The sequence below is a fragment of the Centroberyx gerrardi genome, chromosome 23 (genome assembly GCF_048128805.1).
Source record: "Centroberyx gerrardi isolate f3 chromosome 23, fCenGer3.hap1.cur.20231027, whole genome shotgun sequence".
Taxonomy (NCBI): Eukaryota; Metazoa; Chordata; class Actinopteri; order Beryciformes; family Berycidae; genus Centroberyx; species Centroberyx gerrardi.
In genome coordinates, this window is record NC_136019.1 from 18,551,720 (window position 1) to 18,575,021 (window position 23,302).

General features: G+C 42.4%; 1 protein-coding gene across 3 annotated transcripts in view; it reads left to right on the forward strand.

The window, feature by feature from the left end:
- Positions 1-23,302, forward strand: part of nrxn2b (neurexin 2b) — a 603,500-nt gene that overhangs the window by 263,348 nt on the left and 316,850 nt on the right. For all 3 annotated transcript variants that reach the window (XM_078281834.1, XM_071923519.2, XM_071923520.2), the window contains 3 exons: positions 9,130-9,249; positions 12,795-13,176; positions 15,146-15,336. In XM_078281834.1, coding sequence (XP_078137960.1) covers positions 9,130-9,249; positions 12,795-13,176; positions 15,146-15,336 — 693 coding nt within the window. The remainder of the gene's footprint in view (positions 1-9,129; positions 9,250-12,794; positions 13,177-15,145; positions 15,337-23,302) is intronic.

Sequence of the window (23,302 nt, forward strand, 5' to 3'; positions counted from 1 at the left end):
TTTGTGTGGTCTCAGGTTGGGCTATGGGGGTATCGGTGTGCGTTTCAGCACGCATCAGGGGTCCCTTTCACCGCAGCAATGAGATGTGCAGTATTTATGGGATTTGTTCATTTGGGTGGGAGGAGAGCGTTCAGCCGTTTGAACTTAAGAGGCAACACGCTGTGCGGCTCTGTTAAAAAGGAATCAATACCAAGTGAGGCGGATTCAGGGGAGAGAGGGGTTCGGGAGAAAAGATACCTGGGACAGATCGCTTCTTTTCTGAGTGTGTGTGGAGGGTTCGTGTGTGCGTGTTTGTAGGCAGTATAGCTGGCAGTGCGACGGGGCCATGTGAGGCTAAAGAGAGAGTGATGAAGGAGGGATAGTGTGGTTAGAGAGAGAGATGAGGGAGGTGACAGAGAGAGAGAAAAAGGAGGTGTGGGGCGGGGGTGAGTGGCGGCGTTCCTCTTCATTACCGACACTAAGGAGCCATGCCAGGAGCACAGATGGCAGAGGAGAGAGGGGGCACAGGGGTTGGCACACAAAGTGCTACACGCACACACACACACACACACACACACACACACACACACACACACATTACCACACACACAAACCTAAATGAAATATACGTAAAGCAATATTTGCATTCAGTAAGTCCTTAAAGCGGATTACATTCAATATGTCCTCCTAATACCTTCAATGTACAGGTATTAGGGACACACACACACACACAAAACACACTGGCATGCATAGACATCGGCATCACTCACCCACACACACACACACACACACACACACACACACACACAAGCACACGTGCCAGCGAGCTACCCTGTGGAGTGTGTTCCCGTGCCAGTTTCTCGGATGGGGAAACTGCTTTGCTGACGCCGCATTTCTCTCTTTATCTCTCTCCCTCTTACTTTCTCTCTCTCTCTCTCTCCCTCCCTCTCTCTCCCTCTCTTTCACTCTCCCTCTCTCCCTCTCCCTCCACCCCCTCTCTTCCTAGGGATGCTATAACCTAAGACCTAAATTAAAATTCTAACAGCATCTCATTGAAAACGGGTCCCCCTCTCTTTCTCTCTTTCTCTCTTTGTTTCTCTATCTCTTTCACACACACACTCACACCCCCAATGGTCCAATTAGGAACACTAGTCTGTTTGCACAGCAGGAAAGCGGGGCAGTGTGCGTGTGTGTGTGTGAGAGAGAGATATATCTATGGGGCACAGCGTGTGCTGCTCTCCTCCGCAAGGTTGAACGGAAGAGCATGCTCTCACATGTACTTGACACACACACACACATACACACACCTCCCACGAACCCAGGAAACAAGAAAGCCACCTTGACTCTGTACATACCATACAGTGCACCTTTTAAAAAACCTACCGCCTCCCCACTCCTGTCCATAGTTGAAGTCACTTTACCATAATACAGTTGACAGGTTAGTTCCTGGCAGCTAGTCCCTTGGTAGTGGCTAAGTAATGATGAAGTGGCTTCCATAGTTACACTTGGTGTGACCTTTGGAAGTGTGTGTGTTATGCGTATGTTACACTGGGAGAAGTGCTCAGTGAAGCAGTGCTCCCATGCTTTTCTTTGTGTTGCAAGTTGCAAGCAGCAACTTGGGTGCGTTTGTCACCTCGCTGTAAATGGATAATCATGAACACAAATCAAAGGATTAATTCGCACATGTATTCATATGAGGCTGAGCAAGGCTTCAGTAGACACACATGCACCCACACACACAAGGCCTACAAGGTTCAGTGATTTATTTATTGTTTATTTATTTTCTGTGTTACAAAGGAGAAAAGGAAAATCAGGTCAGTTTATAAATGTTGCATCTGCCGTTTCTGACCAGTTTCCGTTTTTTCACTTGTGGATTTTGAAATTAAAATCAGCATTCGTTTTTCATTTTTCCATTTTGCTTTCTGCAAAAAAAATAGAACGATCAAAAATATACACGGAGCACAGCTCAGTCATTCTTGAGAGCTGGGACAAAATGGCTTTTAATTTTGAAAAAAAAAAAAAAAATGTGAAAAAAAAAAAAAAATATATTGACCTATTAAGGAATATAATCAGATATGTTTATAGATCAAGTTCTCAGCTATCAAGCAAAGTTTCGGTGCAACCTCCCAATTTTAACAGTACATGTTTTTCAGGTCATTACTTGACTTTTACTCATTTATTATACTAGCCAATATGTATTCCTTTAGAAACCTTATTTTATGCAACTTTATCTTTGATATTAAATATGTAAGACGATCATTTTGAAGTGTGGAGAGATACATGCTTTAATAGATCAATAATACTGGCTGAACAACAAAAAAGGATATTTATTTGAAATTAACCGAGTCCATCTGACAGTGGTGACAGAGATGTGACAACAGGGTATTAAAACGGGCCATTCCATTATTTTAACCATTCTGATTTATTCAAGCTTGTACATTTCACATAACAGCATCACATAACAACAACAAAAAGCAAAAACTGCCTACTGCAACTGATCCAATGGACGATTTGGGGGATTTGTCTGGGTGTTTTTTCCTGGACTCTCCTGACTCCAAGTTTCTACGCCTTTCTCTCTTCTAAGCCTCTTTTCCCTTTCCATCAAATCACTGATAGTTTTTATCTTCCATTCCTCAACCCTCCTCCTTTTTTGTCTGTCCTTTCTCAGGAATTGATTCTTCAACTCTGGCTAAATGTTAATTTTCTCTCTTCGTTTTTTCTTTGGTACTCCCTTTTTCTTCTCCTGTGCTCCTGCACTGATAGCTGCTGTCTAGCCACACGCTAAGCTTAATTCTTTGAGACAGCGCTGTTTTAACAATCTCTGATGCTAGTCATAGGAAACAAAAAAGTTATGCTTTTAACACTGCATGGTAACAATATGGTTGTTACTTATATTGCATTTAAATATAACTATCGATATATAACGATATGAACTATCAAATTATCCGTCACTGTAGACAGAAACCTGATGGTGATGACCAAAAACCCCTTTTTATATGTTGAGCACGTATTCGACACAGGAGCCATTTTGTTATAAATATAAAAAAAATAATATGTATATAAAAATAATATGTCTAAATCATAACAAATAGCAAGCTTACTGTGTGACTTTATGGCCTTAAACACAATTGGGAAGTGGAAATGGCGTCCTCAGGGACACAGCTGACCATATGGTTGCCTGACTTTAATGCATTTTTTAAAATATCTTACACTGTTGACAAAACTTATTCAGTAGCCAGACAATGGAAGTAAATACTGTTTAAAATTCACTACATTTGGTTTGATTCACTACTATGGTGTTCATACTTCTATTTCGGTCAGTATTAATATTTACATTTTTAAAGAACTTTTTAATCTTTTTTGATTGAAATTGAGATCTCTTGTCCAGACAAGACAAGTACAAGTGGTTTTGCAGGTAGGCTACAGGGCTAACATGTAATCACATAATTAAAAAAAAATAATAATAGTTTTTTTTGAATGAATTGGATGGTTGAATGAAATTAATCTTTTTTCCCAGGAAAGACTTACCAGACACAGGCGTTTGGTAGCGTAGATGTAACAGCTTTCATGAACTGGATATAGGTTGAATCACTGTTGTTATATTAGTTGCCAATAGAGAGCAAAACCAAACAAAACCAACATATGAAAAATGTCATTATTATTCAATTATTATTATTCAAGAGCACATTGCTGAAGAGATGCTGTGGCCACACGCTTTAAAAGTAAAAACCCATTCATGCATACTAATCCAATGATTTTAGACATTACAATGATGTATTTGTGACCAGGAGCAGCTCTCTCCAAAAGCCGAGAAGTCTTAGATAAACTGAGACAAAACCTGGAGGTGCTCCACAGTAAACATATTGGTTATTGACTTTTTGGGCTTTTACCTCTTGAGGAGTTTTATCTGAACATAAAACATAAGAAAATGTTCCAACACCACTCTAAAGTTGGTTTCATGCATTGTCCACCACTGAAATAATGCTATTTTCCATGACATTAGCAAGTTATATTGCGTTATCAAACATTCAAGGGTAGCCATCTTAGGTGTAGTGCAAGATATGATCATGATGCTCTTGGACGTTCCCTTTTTGTCTTTTGCATATTCAAAGCTGTGTGTGTGTGTGCGTGCATGTGTACAGTATTATGTGTTTGCAATATAATGCACCTCCCCAGATGGGTGCGTAGCAGGGGGCTGCCTGAGGTCCGTCACCTGGCTGTGAAATGATAATCATTAACACAAATAAGACCAACTTACACACACATATTGCCACTTTGATTGCAGCATCTGTCTGTCTCGATAAGCAGGAGTTTTATAGGGAGACTCATTAGATGCAGGAGACGCGCTCTCTTCCCCTCTCTCTCTCTCTCTTCCTCCCTCTCTCTCTCTCCGCCTCTCTTTCATGTGAATCCACATAGAGGCCAGGCATTACGGATTTCCCTCTGGTCAGCATTTGTCATCTTCCCCTTGCCTCTCAATGTTGCTCTGCTTGAAAAATCCATCCCTATCATCTGGTATCCACCTCTCTCTCTCTCTCTCTCTCTCTCTCTCTTTCTCTCTCTCTCTCATCTCCTAGTCTGTCTCTCTCCCTCGGTGGAGCTCAGTATCAGCATCCCCCCCTTCTCCTCAGAGTGGGGCTGCTGAGCCGAGAATGAAGAGGAGTGTGGATTTGTCTTGAGCCCATTTTAATTGGTCTGCAGTCCACGGCTATATTTTCTTTTCTATCGTGTGTGTGTGTGTGAGTGAATGTGTAGATGCATGCATGCGTGTGCGGCTCCCAGAAACTCCTGACCTCAAAAGTCCCGAGTGCTCGCTGCTCATAATTATGTTCTCTCCCAGGGAATTTGAATCAGCCAGCCTCAACTGGCATCCGCTGCTGTATCCCATACTTAAAGATGGCAGGTTCTGTCATGCCTCGTAAAAGGAGAATACGCCGCAGTTGTAAAAAGGGAATCTACTACAGTTATGGAAGTCGACTAACAGAGTAGCTCAGGTTCCCCTGTTTAGTCGAGTCAGTGTTGGCATGAGAAAAAGCCAATATGGCATATTCAGGGCAGAGTGTAGAGGCGTTGTTCTACGATACAGCATGTTTTTTCTGTTCCGTGTTCCATTTATTTTGGCCTCTGATGGCTGATGTGGAGGCTTACACATGCTGCAATCAGTGTTTAGTGTAAATTTGAAGTTCTCTCTGATTTAAAGAGACACAATTGTTCCAGAATTCCCTCAGAACTCGCCTCCAGCGTGATGCAGCGGGGTGTGGTACAAACCGTTTCGTTCATCTCACTCAGTCCCTCTTAGCGAGCTCTGACCCATCGACTCGCCGACACGGACTCGCTGTCACGGACACTGTCACCCCTGACCCCAACAATCCAGACCCCGCGACTACATATGTTTGAGTGATCCTGGCCAACAGCTGGCTTTCGCCGGCACGCCTCCATCCCAGGCCGCGTGATTCACGGCTGGTCCATTACAAAAAGAAGAGGTTGATTTCCGTTTCGCGCAGGATATGCGTACGGTCTAAGACGATCTCATCCTCTGCCAATGCCAGTTTCTTATCACTTTCCATCCCTAGGGTGTATGAGGGGAAGTGAAGTGCGTGACGTTTTGCGAGGGAAAGAGAAATCCGATCTCAATGTGGATGCATGAGACGCATTTTTAAAGCCAGGTGTAAATGTAATCCAGGTAAAAGACATCTGGACACAAGGCCCACGTCTGGCCCATAGGGCTGTTTTATCGGTTTTATGTGTTGTGGCTTCATGTTGAGGTGTCCATGATGAACGTTGACAGGACTGAGAGAACTCATCTCACTTGGTAACAGAGGTGATTTTTCAGAGGCTTCTATTTAAAGCACCTTACAGTTTCATCACGGGTCGTCCCAGTGGGTCCTTTGGTCAAAATACACCTGGATCTCTGTGCCACTTACTGTGCACTCAGAGAAAAACAAACATTTCTCTCAAGAAGGGGATTGTCATCGTTGCACACTGCCGACTGATAATCAGATTCGCCATTTTCTCTCAAGTGGTTTTGATTAGGGTTTAGACATAATAAATTGATTATACAACTGTGCTTGAGTACTCACTGCTGCAGCAGCTACCGCACACCCTGAATAGTGACTGATGGCGACAACCTGCAGCTATTGGTTGACGGCTTGTGTTCCATTGATCCAATTGCATTAATCAAGGTTGTTTACAGAGAGAACACAGCGACCAATGATGGATGACTGCTGGTAATTATGCAACAGCCTGCAAACATCACACCTCTCATTTATGCTGCTCCCACACAGTCGATGAAAGTAATCTACAAGCCCTGAACTGGCTATTTTTACACTAGATAAGAAAACTTCAGCTCGTGTGACACATTGAGACAAGTGCAAGGAAAAGTGACAGAATGAGAAAGGACGGGAACAAAAGAGCAGGAGAGATGAAGAGAGAGGAAGCATGCTTTTGTTTATGTGATCACAGGCCTTTGCCTCACTGATCTCGAAGACAAAGCCGGGGCGCAAGTGGCGCGATGAGAATTAATTGCATTTTAATAATCGCCAGCTCTTTTATTAATGAGCACTGTGTCCTCCTTTGTTTTTCTAGCAATGAGTACTTCTGTCTGCCAGTGGCAGCATTAAGTGCTTAGCGGCTCATTTAACTCTGGACCGCCAGCTCTTAGCTCTCCTTGTTTGCAGTGTTACCTGGGCATTAATGTCAGGCTCCACTGTCAGCAACATACCACACGCAGCCAGGGCCAGGGATAGGTGGATCAGCAATACATGGTTTTTCATTGTTTGCAATTAACGTTCTTGGCATTATGATCTGCCAATGCAGAAAATGGCCAAATTCTCTAAGTTGAAGCATCGGTTTTTGGAGTCATATTTATGATCTGGTATTTTTGACCCCTACCCCCCTACCCCTGTCCCCCTCCCACAGCCAAGAAATTGACTGTGGACTTAGATCCTAGACTCGCTGTGCTTTTTCTCAAGTGGTGTTGTTACTGTGCATCACACTCTGGCCCTGGAACCTAATGGGTCCCACATTGCCCTTTTCCCACCTTCTGCCCAAAGCCTTTTCTTGCCTCTCTCGCCTGGCCAGAGCAGCATATATATCTTTCACTACCCCATTGTTAGTGCTATGCTGTGGCCAAATGGACCTTGCTATGTGTGTAGCAGTGGCCCTTGCTCTCCCGTGGCCTCTAGCGGCCAAGCCAGATAAATATTACATGGACCTTATCCTAAAGGGTAGCATTTCCCATTCATTTGCACTGCACTGGAATCTCCTAGGTTCTGGCTGATCGTACATCAGCCAGCCAGCTCTGCTGTGGCTCTGGCTCTGCTGCACATTGTTGCTCAGTTCTCAGGTTTATTCTAGGGTTCTTGTACTTGATTATTTTTTCTAGTGTCTTTTTTTTATTTCATTGTCATCCTTCCTCAAATTTCTTTCCCCATCCTCCCCTCTTTGTATCGCTTTTAACTTCTCTGCTGGCAACTTTCATCCACCCTCACTCTCCCTCTTTGTTGCAATATAGCAGCCTTTTCCTTTATATTTACTTCACACATGGTGTGATTAAAAGTCTCTCTATCCAATTTCATGTGGCTGGAGACAAAAAGCCCATGAAAAAAAAGGTAACAGCAGTAAATGGGAAAACAATTCTCCAGTGGGCCATGTGTGCGTGCCGGGCGGGGGCCATCAATTGATGGAACCTTTTTCCTCTAAACTAAATCATTTCACACACAACCGGGAGGGGGACAATCGTATTTTGCCAGGCTGTACTTTATCATCCACTCGAGCACCTATACTATGCTCGGGCTCCAGCCAGCCAACCAGCTAGCCAAACAGCCACCGGCCCTGGAAGAGTGGAGGGATTTCTAATATTAGATCTCTAATAAACAAATCATTGGCGCTAATGGTGTTAGAAAGCCAATGTCTTTTCATGTCATGGCTTCTTTATTTAACAGCCACAGTGGCCCTCGCTCCACTCCGGCGCTGCCCAAGAGCTGGTATAGTACAGTAGGTGGCTTAATGGAAGTGACTGGTCTCCTCCGGCGCTCTGCTATTTCAGTCTAGCCCCACTGGCAACGCGGTGGAAGTCTCCCCTCATTATATTGTTGTTTACAGATCCCTTGTTCTCCCCTCTGATCACTGTTACCTTCACCTCGCCGCCCTGACATTCTGCACGCCCACCGCTGTCAGGCCTTTGTTTCAGCTTTTGAGGCCAGGTTGAAGGATGATTCCCGCTTTTGTTGTCACATCCCTCACTCTTTGTCCCCCCCCCATGGAGGGTAATGTCTATTTTGACTCCGTAAAACACACCGTGGCGCAGCTATTAGCCGGCAACAGCCGTCGCCAACGCTTTACCCATGAATCACGTCAACTCGTCATGGCGCGTTGAAAGAGGGGTTCGTTTCTTGCTGCCTTCATCAAAATTTGCGCTTTTTTTTTTTTTTTCTTTTTACCGCTCTGTCACTCGCTCGCTGACAATCCGTTCAAACGTCAGTGTAATAAGGCCCTGTCATTGGCGGGGTATAAATAGCCCGATCCCCGCATTGAAAAGACACTTATGTAAATATGGCTCTAATAAGTATTTCTGCAGCACCATATGGCGTTGCGTCAAACTCAGAAGAGGGGAATGGGAGAGGAGAAGTGGAGAGGGGGGAGCCGGGGAGGAGGAGAGAGGCTCGGGGATGAGCTGTTAAACCGTCTGGTCTCGCCCATCGACTCTCCCACTTAGAGGGCCCGTTAAGGAGTCCGCTACGTGCCGAACGGAGACGTCAAACGCTCGACACGACGTCCCATAATGTTCGTAACACAGCATCGGCAGCCGTCGCTGGCTTTTCTGATTTGATCTGCTCGCTCAGCTGGTTACAACTTATTTCCCTTACTGTCTTTGACGACATCCTGCTGAAACACTTCAGGGTTTTGAGGAGGCACTCCATTTTCCAGTCTGTCAGACCAAATGCTTGATTCCTTTCTTTTCCAGTAGGTTGAATGAGCGGCTTTGTGTGCAGACGTGTGTTTCGCAAGCATGCAGGTTTCCTCCAATATAGCACTGTCACCTATGCAAACTCTGCGTATGTGTGTGTGTGTGTGTGTGTGCGTGGGAGTGTGTACACCCACCGTCCCTGCTATGCTGCTGGGTGACTTGACTCCCCCCCGCCCCAACAGGTAAAGGACCTGAAACACTGTTTGCGGGACAGAAGCTGAACGACAACGAGTGGCACACGGTGAAGGTGGTGCGAAGAGGCAAGAACCTGCAGCTGTCAGTGGATAACGTCACCGTGGAAGGTTAGTTGTGACTGTTTTAGCCGGAAAAACGCATGGATATGGATGGATACGTGGGCCAAATTGGAAAGAAACAAGGAAAAACACATTAGATGCAATGCACCTGTCATAGAGTCCCATCCAAACCACATATTCATCAATTAAACAAATCCAAATATCTACTGTATTTTTGTGAGCCTGTTACGATCAGTGTTACTCCAAAAAATGTAATATATTACTTATTTGTTTCTCATTTCAAAAGTAATGCTATCGCTTGTCACTCCTTACAGTAATTTGTTATATTACTTTTCCTTTACATCCACCCAAAAGTCAGGATAACACAGTTCCCTCTCTTGTCAATCATCTGGGAAACCAAACAGCGCTGATGTTCAGTCTTCTTGTCATCCGTTTGCATGATAAAATCAAAGTAATGAGAATATTTCCACCCAGAGAAAGTCAGCTGTCAGCTGAGAGAGGGAGACGGCTAATTATGATGTGAATGAATCGGGCAGAAATACATTGTATTCCACCTCCTTGGTACAATAACGTACCTTTCATTTGTGCTTGCATGTTTTTCAGCACGCACAGGCCTTAATTGGATTGTGAAGAATATAATGGCTTATTCTGATGACCAACTTGAAAATATGTGGAATGAAGTCAAATGAAAGAATGACAGCTACATGAAAAAAGAGCGCCCACAAGAAACAGACTTGATAGTTCTTGATTTAATTGGTGATTGAGCAGCAGCTCACACCTGTGAGCAAACAAACAAAGTTGCATAGATGTAGTTAAGAGTGTCACTCCTGCTCACAATATCGATATAGTACTTATTCTATGCCAGTAAAATCATTCAATTAACATTTTGGCCCACGAAGGCCTTCATGAGAGTGTAAGCCATTATATTCAGCCTTTGCTTGCTGAAACATGCAAGCACAAATGAAAGGTATGTTATTGTGCCAAGGAGGAATACAATGTATTTCTGCCCGATTCATATACATCATGATGCGCCGAAACGTCAATGGAATAATTGTAGCCTAACTGTGTTGGAACAAGAAGGCTAAATACATTTAGCCTCTAGTGAGCAGAGTGGTGCCTCTTCACTATCTGTTGGGGGCAGACCGGTCAGCCAGTCGCACTAGGGCTAGTCAAACTGTCAATCATCATTAAGAAATTCACAGCCGTTAACCGGCAAGATGTCCAAACTACACTACTGTTCAGGTGCCGATAAAAGAGAGAGAGAAAAGAAACGAGGATTTGCAAGCACAAATGAAAGGTATGTTATTGTGCCAAGGAGGAATAGCTTACAATGTATGTAAAAAATTATAGTCTTATTATATAATGACTGTCAAGGACACAAGGTGTAAACACTTAACTTAGGGCTCCCAAAAAGCACGTGACGATTCTGTCTGGCACAGTTATTAAAATAAAATAAAAAAAATACAATATTTCGCCTCCTTCTCCTGCACGTTTGATATTATTATAACACCATATTTTATTATTATATCACTATATTTTTAAAATAGCAAGGTAGTTGTGTTGCAGCTAAACTGACTCTCTTAACGTTAGTTAGCTAGCTTCAAACTTAACGAAACTTAACGCCGTCCCGGAGGCAACAACATTTTTTTTAGACATTAACCAGCAATGAGACCAGTAGCAGCAGACAAGACAGTCCTCCCGCCTCCTGGTACTTGGTCAAGCTAGTGTTTGGTGACCATCAGTTTAGAAGTAGGCTACCGAAAGTGGCTACTGAACTGGGGGAGGCAGCAAACTTTATTCTTCACCATATTGGATGGCTTGCATCTTCTCTAAAACGTTGCTTTGCGTGGCTCATTAACCTACTGTAATCCAACAGGTACTGTGCTGGCTTTTTGTATTTACATTATAATTAACATCTCTTCAAGCTAGAGCCGGTGTTGTAGCAGGGCTTGGAGAAAAAACACACTTAGCTCTTAAAAAGGACCTGTGCACCACAAAAAAAATAAATGACTAGAAACCATATAATATCAGTGCAGTTAGTTAGAAGGATTACACAAAATGTAATTACAAGACAGAAATCTGTGCTTATTCATATTCATATTATCATTATTAATGAGAAATAGGCCAAATTAGATAGCTTGGCTGAAAGCCTACTGTAAGTAACAGCTCTTGTCACATCAGATCTGTAATTTGTTTAACACTTGAGTCATAAAACATCTTATAGCATTAAAAAATCATATGATAAAAAAATCGATATTGATGGTTGTAAAAAGCAATTGTTAAATGTGGCATCTTGATTTGTTTGACAAACTGTCATGGGAGTTTATATGGGAGTTTCTTCTTTGTTTTTTATTTATGTTGTCATTTTCATCAGATATAGGCTACTTATTAAAAGTTAGTAGAAATGAGTATCCCAGAGCTGTTTTTAAAAAAAAAAAACTGCTTCCTACACCCTTGCTTATATCTACATATTTGGCAGTGTAAACACACTGTAAAATGGTAAGAATTAATAACGTAATGCAAACAGGCTGGTAACACCTCAAGCAAGTTAGATACCCTGCCAGAACCAGGATGGTGTATGATATATGGAGGGATGGAAGGAATAAATGATTTGTACAGGCTGAGCAGAAAAGAGAAATGATAGAGGAGGAGGTTATTTGAGCATTTTCTGATTGTGAGTTTGAAAACTGAGCAGCTGTGTGCAAAGAGAGGAGGTACAGGTTCCGCCACCTCCTAAGAAAATAGCGAGAGATGGATGAAAGGTCATGAAACGAGGTGGCATTATGGGCACCCACCGTATACAGGCCCCGGGCGAAAAAGCATGCCAAGGCAAGGGATGAGGGGAGAGGTGACAGAAAGGTGTGAGATACATGAAGAAAAGAGAGTGGGCGCGCTGAGGCCCGGAAGCTAGGAATGACCCTGTGAAGTTAGGAGTCAAGATCAGCCAGCTCTGACTGGTTCACAAACTGGTTTATGGGGAAGAGAAAGGAGAAAACGCCCGGGGAGTCCTTGTAGGGTTGGCCAGGCTTCGGCAGGGAGGGCATTTTAATTGGCAGCTTGCCAAACTCATTACTTCCACACCTTCTAGTAAACACAGTATAAATAGCGCCATGTGGAAGAGGAACAGCAGATTTTCGACAACATTATGCCTGTGTAATGTTAAATGTATACGCTGTTATACACATTGTTTCCTTAAAGCGATTGAAGTTAATTTTAAGATGATATAAGCACATTGCAGGTATACCAAAGCCATATAATTTCACATTATTATCACTGAACTACTATAGCCTCTATCGTACATTACAGAGATTAGTATGTATACTCTACAGTTTAAATCATTTTTCATGCATTTTAAATATGTTATGGCTCTTCCATGGTTGTGTTATGAGTTTGATATTAGCTGTACAGTTGCCCCTGAAAGTATAAACCCTTTTATAACATATTAAATCATATTCTGATTACAATGATTATAATGCACTCACAATGTTATAGTGTACCATCATTTTTAAAATGTGCCTAGGATGCCTTATAATGCCTACTGAACAACATTTCAGTAAGTTTACATGTATTTTCTGTGCCCTCCGCCTTCTTAGGCCAGATGACCGGTGCCCACACGCGACTCGAGTTCCACAACATCGAGTCGGGCATCATGACGGAGCGGCGCTTCATCTCCGTGGTGCCCTCCAACTTCATCGGCCACCTCCAGGGCCTGACCTTCAATGGCTTGCCCTACCTGGACCAGTGCAAAAACGGAGACATCTCCTACTGCGAGCTGAACGCCCGCTTCGGCATGCGCCACATCATCGCAGATCCGGTGACGTTTCGAACGAAAGGCAGCTACTTAGCGCTAGCCACGCTGCAGGCCTACGCCTCCATGCACCTCTTCTTCCAGTTCAAGACCACCACGCCCGACGGCCTGATGCTCTTCAACTCCGGAGACGGGAGCGACTTTATTGTCGTGGAGCTGGTCAAGGGGTGAGTTACAAAGCTTTAGTTAGTACTGGAAGAACAACAGCCACTTCCTATTTTGTGCCATAAAGCAACATCCCTGTGTGCTGTACAGCAATCCAACAGACTTCCTGCAAAATCCAACCCAGTGGCACACAATGTAAAATGCAGTGTAGAGGCCAGTAGAGGCTGCCAATCTTCTCGTTGATGGCCTCATGTTTTTTTCAGTAATTATACTATCGTCTCAAAATTAATGTGGTAAGGATTTATTGATGTTAAAATGCTACCTGTAACACTTTTAACAAGTACAGATTCTATACAAATAACAATGCATTCATGGCAACAACATAGTTCTTTATAGTTCTTTCTGAATTTGAGAAGAGAATTGTGAGAGTTGTGTGAAAAATTGTCAGCTAAGCTAAGATTCATAGTTCAGGTTATATTTTTTATATTTAGAACTTCCTTTTATTAATTAGATACTGATCAGTGAAGAATGCACATGATTTGTTGAAAATTACATTCTGAAGTGCTGTACACTGTGATGAAGTTGCAGGAAGTATACAGGAATGAAGTGTCTCGCACTGACTGACTTGAATTTGCCTCTTAATGCCCACAGCGCTGTGATACAGTGGTTGTTTGGAAGCAATCAGTGCAGCATGGTCAAGCTGTCAGCATTTATTTGGTATCTACCTGGTGGCGGAGACTGTGTGTCGTAGTTCCCAAGTTTGTATTATTCCTATGTAAATTAATTTAGATTCGCTAACAACATATATCCCCCTTCTCAAGCCGACAACTATCATCTTTTCTATCATCTAAACTGTATGTTCTTGGCAACGGAACAAAATAAAAATAGTTTGCCTCTCCAAGTTAACATAGATAAGTGAGTAAGTGATTTAATACTGCTATGAATCCAGGTTGGCTGCATGAAAGTGGCTTTGGTTTAGGTCTGTGAGCAATGAACAGTTTGCTTTATAGCTCAATTGAAAGCTGCACACACGTTGTTACTAGTTGGGAAACAGAAGTTGGAAAAATATTCAGCTCTATTCTTCTGATGAAATGGTCTCTTGGGTTATTTTAAAATCCATATACCTGATAAACGTTAATGGAAAATTGGGAGCGTATTGCATTACTGTGACCTGTGAAGTAGTTGGTAAATTTTAAGTAAAAGCTTTAAGAAACTAGCCCGAACCTGAAATTAACCGGTTTGAATTGTGTATTATATCACGCTCCAAGCTACGCATCTGCTCATAATTAGGATATGAAGAAAGAGGTTTTTGCTGGTATATCTCCCTGCCTCTTGTCCTCTATATTCAGCACTGTTACAAAACAAAAGCCTGAGCTGCCTCTGCCACACAAAGACAAGAGGCTATATAAAGGAATTGGAATAGAGGCAGAATAAACACATACCTTGAATGAAACACAGCCACAATAGCCTAAACCCAAAACACAAAAGGCAGCCATCTTTGTGTGAAGGAAGGAACTGTGCCACCTTGTCTGCCTGTGGGTAAACGGGGGCTTTTACACAAAAGGAGGTTCTATATTTACATGTCAAACCAGGAAGTAAACAAAGGAGAAATCCAGGGCTGTGGTTTCATGTGCGGCCGTATGAGGTGAGGCAAATATTCTGTTCCTCCAAAATGTGTGATTAAATACTAGAAAGCCAGAGAGAGAAGGAGATAGAGAGGGTGAGTTGAGGAGGAAAGTAAGAGAGATGCCGTCCAATCTTCAATCACCTCACCTTGACAATCAGAGGCTGAGGGCTCTTGGTTGTGACCTATCATCAGTGTCTATCATTGGTAGAAAACATGATGAGAAAATATGAATTCTGAAGTGAAGTCAAATCAGCGTTTCCTTGAGAGTCGTCCCCGTTTACCGAGAATTGAGCCATTTGAAGATTTTCATTCCTTCAAGGACGGCTATTGTATATGATTTGATAACACGCACACACACACACACACACACACCACAGTCCTTACGCTGACCTCTTTCTCCACAGGTATGTCCACTACGTCTTTGACCTCGGCAACGGGCCGTCGCTGATGAAGGGCAACTCGGACAAGCCGCTCAATGACAACCAGTGGCACAATGTGGTGGTGTCCCGGGACGCTAACAACGTACATACGCTCAAGATCGACTCACGCACCGTTACCCAGCACTCCAATGGAGCCCGAAACCTGGACCTCAAAGGTAAGAGGAGGCCATTTGGCATTCAGCGGTAGATTCTCCCAGATAAAATTGCCACTAACAGAAGATAACTATTCCAATGTCATCCTTAGTCTGTCCCGTAAGTCTTGTTGGAAGGTCGCCATGAACAGATGCCAGCTCAAATCCATCTAAATTAGACTCAATTACAGGATCACAGTGGCTTTTATAACGCTGTATACTGCAATACTATACATCCCCCTCTGTGTTCTGAAATCATTACTCTTTGAAGTGGGGCACTTCTATTGCATGCAGAGATCGGTGTTTTAGTTGTTTTTATTCAGATAATTAACAAAGACACACAATTGTGACGTACAAAAGATTATTTTTTTCTTGCTACAAACACAAATTACACAGTTCTACCTTGGCATGGTCAACCTTTGCTTTTTATATTCCATTCTCTTTGCATAACTCACAGGAATTGCTCAGACAATCCAAGGTTTATAGCAATGTTTTTTTGCGTGTGCATTTGCATGTGCTTGTGTGCACACCTACACTATTTCTGTATGTGTGGTCTGTTTGTTCAGCCCTCAGATGTTGGCTATTGCAGTGCAGGAGCCCAGGATGCTCTCACGTTAGACAGAGAAAACTAACTGGTGCTGCCAAGTGTAAATCCGCCTGCCAAACAAGAGTGGACAGGGGGCGAAATAAAACTTAACAAAAGCCTGGCAGCATCTGTGCTAGCCTATCCTCTTCACCTTGAAAGATGATCCCCCCTCTTTCAGCAGATGTTGGCTTTGCAGGAACAGGGCAATAACCTGAACAATATCCTCAGCCAATCAGTATCCCAATATGACCTAAATCCGACGTTGGAGACCAAGGTGAAAAAAATGATACTAAAAACAATAACAGCTTATCACTCCATCCTTCTGTCCTTTCCTCCTTTTCACTTCCCCTTGCTTGTTTTCCGCTGAGCTGCCTGTCTGTGGAAAAAAAGTCACATCGGGTACACTTGACTTTCACCCGCGTTATGATGACTATCTTTTGATGGAGACACCTTTACTTCTTTGTCTTTAAAATACCCTGCCCTCGTGAATCGTCTTGAAATAATAGCCATGGTTACAAGCCACTTAAGTGTGAATGGGTATCTCCGGTCTGCTGAGAGACTGGGACTGCAAGCTCAGGTAATTGTAGGCTACAGACTTTAGAAGTCAAGCTCTCTGATGTACCATTTGGATGCTTGAGAGAGGCTTGCTGTGGAGCGAAAGAGTGACAGCATGGAAATAATTGCAGAAAGAGAGACGGCGTAAGAAAGAAAGAGAAGAAGAGATACCTCCTACCGAATTGGAAGAAAGAAACTAGGATGTTGGCGATGGGCCACAGGGGAGAGAGGGCAGCTTCACAGAGACCAATGCTAAACTCCATCAAGTGCCTGTCTGTACCAATATGAGGATTTGCTGTGGGTGATTCACTTAGACTTTGTCTGTGTCATGTCCTTGAGTTTGGAGGGGGCTCTTGAGGGTACTGAGGATTGTTGTGCAAGACACATCAGAAGTTAGGGTGAGCTCCCGGGGGCACTGGAGAATGTGAGGAGTCAAAAGATCAAAAGGCACCACAAGCCTTTTTTTGGGGAGGCATGATTTATTGACGGACTTCCCCTTTTTTTCCACTCTGTCCTTTGGGGCCTGCATGGTGCAATTAAAAAGGGCTGTGTTAATCATAAGAGGAGAGGATGTAGAAGAATGGCACTATGCCAATGTCCTTAAGTCGGGTTACAGACAAGGGTACTGAGTGCAGTCCGCAGAACAAGCCCTCATTATAAGTCAGAAACACAGGGAAGGAGGAGTATGAATTTAGCTACAGTAGTCTTACCAGCAAGACATGTCAATAGCAGCCTGGTCTCACGAAATGTGATGAAATGAGCACAGTGGAACACAAATGGATTACGTGAAGGAGACACCACTAGAAATAGGGTGTAGTTTGACGTTTAAATAGTGTGGTGAAAAGTAAGGGTGTGGTGGTCGCGGTGGTGGATGGGCAGATGCATTTACCTTCAACTCCAACGACCCAGGTTCAGTTCCCAACTCATGAAGAAGTTTTCTAATGTGAGTGAAGTTTTCATTTTCAGCAAGTTTTTCTCATTTAACCATGACCAAAACTTTACCCTAACCTTGATCAAATTGTTTTAGTTGCCTAACCTTGACCAAAGTTGGCTAAACCTAACCCTAACCTTAACCAATTTGGTCAAGTGGTTTTAGTTGCCTACCTTTAACCCTAGCCTTAACGAAAGTTGTTCACTTGCCAAAATGTAACCGTTAGCTAACCTCATCACAATTGCAAATACGTGAAAATGTCGTGTCCAATTCGCACTTAATCTCCATTATACGTGTCCACAACATGTAATCTGCCTTTTAGAGTTTGTGCTCCTTTCACTGAATTTTACGAGACTGCGTGGTCAATAGAGAATTCAGACAAAGAATGATTGCTTTTAGCTTTGGTTTTTGAGTACAGCAAGCTGCAGCTCGATATGTATGCATGAAGCACTGTGTGTGATTGATAGATAAAACTAATCTCCTGTGCATTCGTGCACTCTTTGCAGCATATCTACCCTGATGATCTGCTAAAGTGAAGCAATTGATGTCTGTAATTAGGAGGGTTTCGTTTGTGATTGATGGCTGCTGTCTAGGCTGTGGCTAAGACTGCTGTCAATCAAGTATGAGATTAGACAGGAGAGTCATTAAGGGAAAGCCGGGTCAATGAGGTTCATGCAGGGTTGTACCGGCGGCTTAGCAGGTGCGTGGCCATGACGTTATGGGTTTGAGTCCGACTCGGGCGGGACCTTCATCGCACGTCATCCCCCTCTCATTCCACTGTGTGCTCTCTAATCAAGCACAAAAGCTTTACAAACAACCTTAAACCTATTAAAAATGAGGGGTCGGGCGGAAGAGATACACACATTCAGCTGTCACTGTAGTTCACCAAATGTAAACACAATCTGTCTTCCCATTATTGAGACGAGCCGTGTTCTCCGAGCAATACAACTGGTGTTAGCATTTCCCCCACTCCTCCGCTGTTGTCTCACCAGCTTGAGTGATTAACGGACCGTTGTACCTCCTCCTCATAAAACAACCACCAACCAAGCGTGCGTCGACAAGCTCTCTCAGCTGCCCACCGCAGAGCCATGCAGCGAGAATAGCCTCATTTGCATATTCGAAATGTGCAAAATTACAGACACCCCATTGAACGATTTGTCTCCGCAAATGAAACAGAAGGCCGACAATTTGTGAAGACGAGGGCGGGGTGGGGAAGGACGGCCATTTTGCCTTTTCAGTGCCGGAGCATTGCTATACGCACTACACAAGGCTGGGGAGGAACGCTCCATCTGTGTTATTAATCTGTGAGCCGCTGTGTTTCTAAACTTCTTTATTTATTTTCAGGGGTCCTTTTCTTTATCTGAGGAACTGTTGCCAGCAGGGGATGGAGGCAAAGGCAGCTCAGTGCTTGTGGGAAGAATAATAGTTGTAAATCTTGCTTCAGAGGACCTTTAGTGGGGGGAAGATGTCTCTATCCTCTATTCCCTAGTCTAATTGGGCATTCAAACCATGTTCTGTAGTTCTGCTAGGACAATTCCCCTGCCGAGACATCACGCGCACCTCGAACAGTGTAGTCCCATATACACTGATGCACTGAAGCTAGCCATGTGTGTCGGTGGATATGGACGCTTAACATACAAATACATAAACACACATACCACCAAAAACGGTAGCTAAGAATTCCCCCTCGCTCTCACTCACACTCACAAACACACACACAAACACACAAACTGTACCTCCCCCCCACCAAGAGTTCAGCAGTTGCGTGCAAAGCTTTGCAAATCAAACCGAGGCAATATCAACAGTGGGGCATAGCTCACAATCTATTTGCCCTGTTTTAACATCATGCCGAGTACATTTCAAACAAAAAAAACACCATTCTCCAAGCTTTACCTGTGTAATTGCCCGGAAAAAATGGGGAAAATGGGTTTTGTGTCTCTGTCTCCCTTCTCTTTGTTTTTGGGCAGGCAGAAAAAAATCTTCAAGGCATCCCTCTTTGTCAGCTAAAGTATGATGAGGGAACAACACACAGTCCCCAAGGAGAGCGCTGAGTGGATCGAGTTTTGTATGGTGAACGCGAGTCTCAGAGGGAGACATGTTGAAGATACGCTATACCGAGGAATGGGGCTATGTCATTCCTGTTGACAGCCTGCAGAGCAGCATATGAAATGGTCGGCCAACTAGCAAGTAACAATTGTATTCTTGCCCCAACACAGCCACCGCCGCTCACACAAAAGAACAGTAGTGATGTTACAACTTTTAGAAGGATACTATTAAAATACAATGCAGCTACTATAGGTCAAAATATAATACCACAGAAAATCCTATGATGACACCATAGGAGGTTAAAAAAAAAATACCATAAAGTATGATAAATTTAATATAAACTCACTATCGAGTACTGAAGACACACTATAATTCCCCATAGGAATATTATGATCTTTTGTGAGGGATTATTTAGAGTGGTGATAACTTCAGGCATTTTTCAATATTAATTTGAAGGGTATCACGCACATACAACCAGCGGATCTGGCTTTGTTTGTAGTGTTTATAGTTGTTGCTTAAAAAAAAGAATGCTCCTTAGATCAAATCCTTTTCACTAGCAGAGTTACAAAACTAGATATGTTTGCTTGGGTCAATTTGTTCTTACTAGATCAACAACAAATCTCCTCAGACACCCTGTTATTTGCAGAGCAGTCATAGAGGGGAACTCCTTACCTATTCAAATTGCACACATGCACATAAATAGGCATTCAAAATGGCTATAAAACAGCATCTATGCAGCTGACCATTTGACTGGAAAACATTAATTTAATAAACCTTACATCTCCCATGCCTAATACCTTGGTCTGGACATTTTTAAGTAATCTTGTATCTGCCATGTCTATCTGTCTTGCAACGTCAACTGTGCTATAAAGTTTTAATTAAATTTTTTTGTATGGACCCTAGGAAGACTGCGGGTCTCTGAGGTGTCAGCCAATGGGGATCCTACTAAAGTATAAATTGTTATCCTAGCTACCAGTTGGCCTCCCCAGCCGCTACTATCCCGCGGTGCAAATGCTAGTTAATTATCGCTGAATCAAAAGCCAGGCAATGTATTCCTCCAGTAAACACATCCCCACTGCCTCGGTATGAAAGAGTGTGGAGCAGCCTATTGCTTGACATTTACTTTGAGGTTTACATTTTGAGGGCTGTTTGGGCATGTCCCACTTATTTCTTTTTTTTCATCCTATGAAGTACATTAGCCCCCTAATCAGGCTTGCAAACAAATTGGTCTTTTTGTCTTCAGGCTCCGACGCACAGAGAGAAGAAACTGTAGGGAGGTTTCCAGTCTTTAACTGCTGTTCGAAATTTGTTATCGCCCTATTTTCTCATCGGCCTGCCATCACATCATCGTATCTTACAGTGTATCTCTGTGACATGGACATTAGGACTGTTGTAGTTGACCTTTCTGGATTGAAAGTGATGCCAAGTCTCAAACTTTGACACTTTTCACTATTGAAATGTGTTTTATGTGTTAAAGATGCTATGTGTAGCATTTTTACATCAATAAATCACTACCACATTATTTTTTTTAGATATTAGTATAATTACCCATAACAAACATGTGACAGGAAGCAACAGTGTTTATGGGAAATGTGGTCTTTATTTTGAGAAACACTACCACTAACATTACCACTGGTTTGAGATAGAGACTACCAATTGTCTCCACCTTGGTCTCATTTGTTTACGGTAATTACACCAAGGTATCACATTTGACAATTATATACTGATGCTTGAAATGCTACAGGTAGCACCTTTAACCAAGGACACTTCAGGTTTAATTAGTGAACATTCACTGCCTCTTACAGCCAGTGAGAGAACATATCGCCCTGTCCCCTATTCTGTAATGTCACTACGATATACAGCTCTATTGAAAATGAACTGGAAAAGACAGTGAGGTGACTTTGAGAGTACCAAAGTGAATTTTCTGGGGATGTGAGCACATTTGAGTACATTTTCTTTTACCAACCGATGGCAATACCATACAATAACACTGAACAAGCACTGTAAGAGTTTGTAAGTCTTACAGTGCCTCATTTCACTGTCAATGGAGCAAGACTAGAATGTACTGTGTACATATTACAGATTAAAGTCTCGGTTCTCTAGTTTCTCAATTTGTAGGAGAATTGTTTATGTAGAGAAATAGTGACTGATCTAACTTAGGCCACAACAGTATATGTTTCAAATTGATACAATAGTTTACCAAAGTTAGTCAAGCAAGCCAAGCTGATGACTGCATGTTATGTTATCCCTCCTGTTGTTGCTGTAGTGTTACTGTGCGTTTTTGCCACCTGCAAAGCTGAAGTTGAAGTAAACAGTGTTGGTCATGTGGAAGAGGAAGCAAACGCAAACATTCATTGCCCTGAGGGGAATACCCAGCTTCATTATGTGAATAACATGACAATGTCAAAGATGTTAATGTCATTATTAAATATGTTGATGGGCAATGAAGAAAACAACAAGAACAACAGTAGAATAAACCTAATGAAGATTTTTTTTTAGTTTGAGGAGATACAGGGAGGAAGTATAATTTGGTATGTCTTACTCAGACATTGCCTGTCCCTTCCTTTTGAAGGCATTTGCTAATGAAGCGTACTCTTGTAGAATTGTAAAGAGATGACATTGAACATGTTCCATTTTTCAACAAAAGCAGAACAAATTGAAACACAATGTGGAGGAGAGGTTTGGCAAGGGAGGGAGAGGAGGAGAGAAAGACAAACAGGTACACACATTTTAATGAGCTCTGCTCTTGCCAGCGGTAAAATTGAGATTAGCCGTTTGATCACCCCAAAGCTTTTCTTTTTTCTTCTTTCTGGCTAATATCAGTGCCTGACAAACCAAGCTAAGCTATTCGCTAATCCTGCCACAATACCAAAATCTCTGCATACCTCGTAGCAGACCAGCTACAACACTAATTCGAGCCATTGTCTCTCTCCCATGTCCCCACCAAGGCCGTGCGCTCTCCAAGCGATAAGGCCACAGTCGCCACAATGGAGGGTACAAACCGTCCCAGAGGAAATCCATTCACATGAAGCTGAATGCATCCTGGAATTCAGTTTTTTAAGATTTTCAATCTCACAAACGTGTGATCACTTGTGAGCGGTGTTTATTGTTGCACGAAAGAACATTCCTGCAATGGCAGTAGATTAGTTTTCACTGTGGAACACAACAAAACTCCTTGGCTTTATTACTCAAAAGGTGTAACATGTTAGAAATCCCATTCCATTGTTCATGGCCCATTAAAATATTTTAATAGGTCTAATCCCCTCAAAGTTATTGAATGTAAATTACATATAAACTGTAAATTTTACAGTCTTTTGGATCATTATTAAGGCACATTGAAATCTAAATAATAATAAATAGGCAATTTATTTGCAAATTGATAAACAAAAAGATAGATAATTCTAATTCTCATAATGCAAACTACTCATTCATAATTAAACTTGTTATTTATTCTTTGATGTGTGGACGCTGCCATCTAAAAAAAGTCCAACCCACTAAGAACATACTTAGCAAGCTCATGTTTAATTCATGTTCCATAGACTATAATTTGTTAATTAGCTTACCAAAAACTCTTATCTGTACTTTTCTTGTCAAGTTGTCTTTGCATTTATCAAATCACTTGTCAAATGATTTGTTACTTCGGCTGCTCATATACTACAGTGAAAGAGCACACACAAACAAAATGGCTGCATTTTACATATAAATATACAAACATATAACATAGGAACAGAGCTGATAGACTCAAGTATTACACTTACTGGTATCTTGTCTCTTTCTACTGTATCTATCAAATATAGCAAAATAAATCCTCCTGTGAACATCAGGATTGTTTTATCTTCCAGAAAAGGGGAGATCTTCAAGGTTCTTTAAGG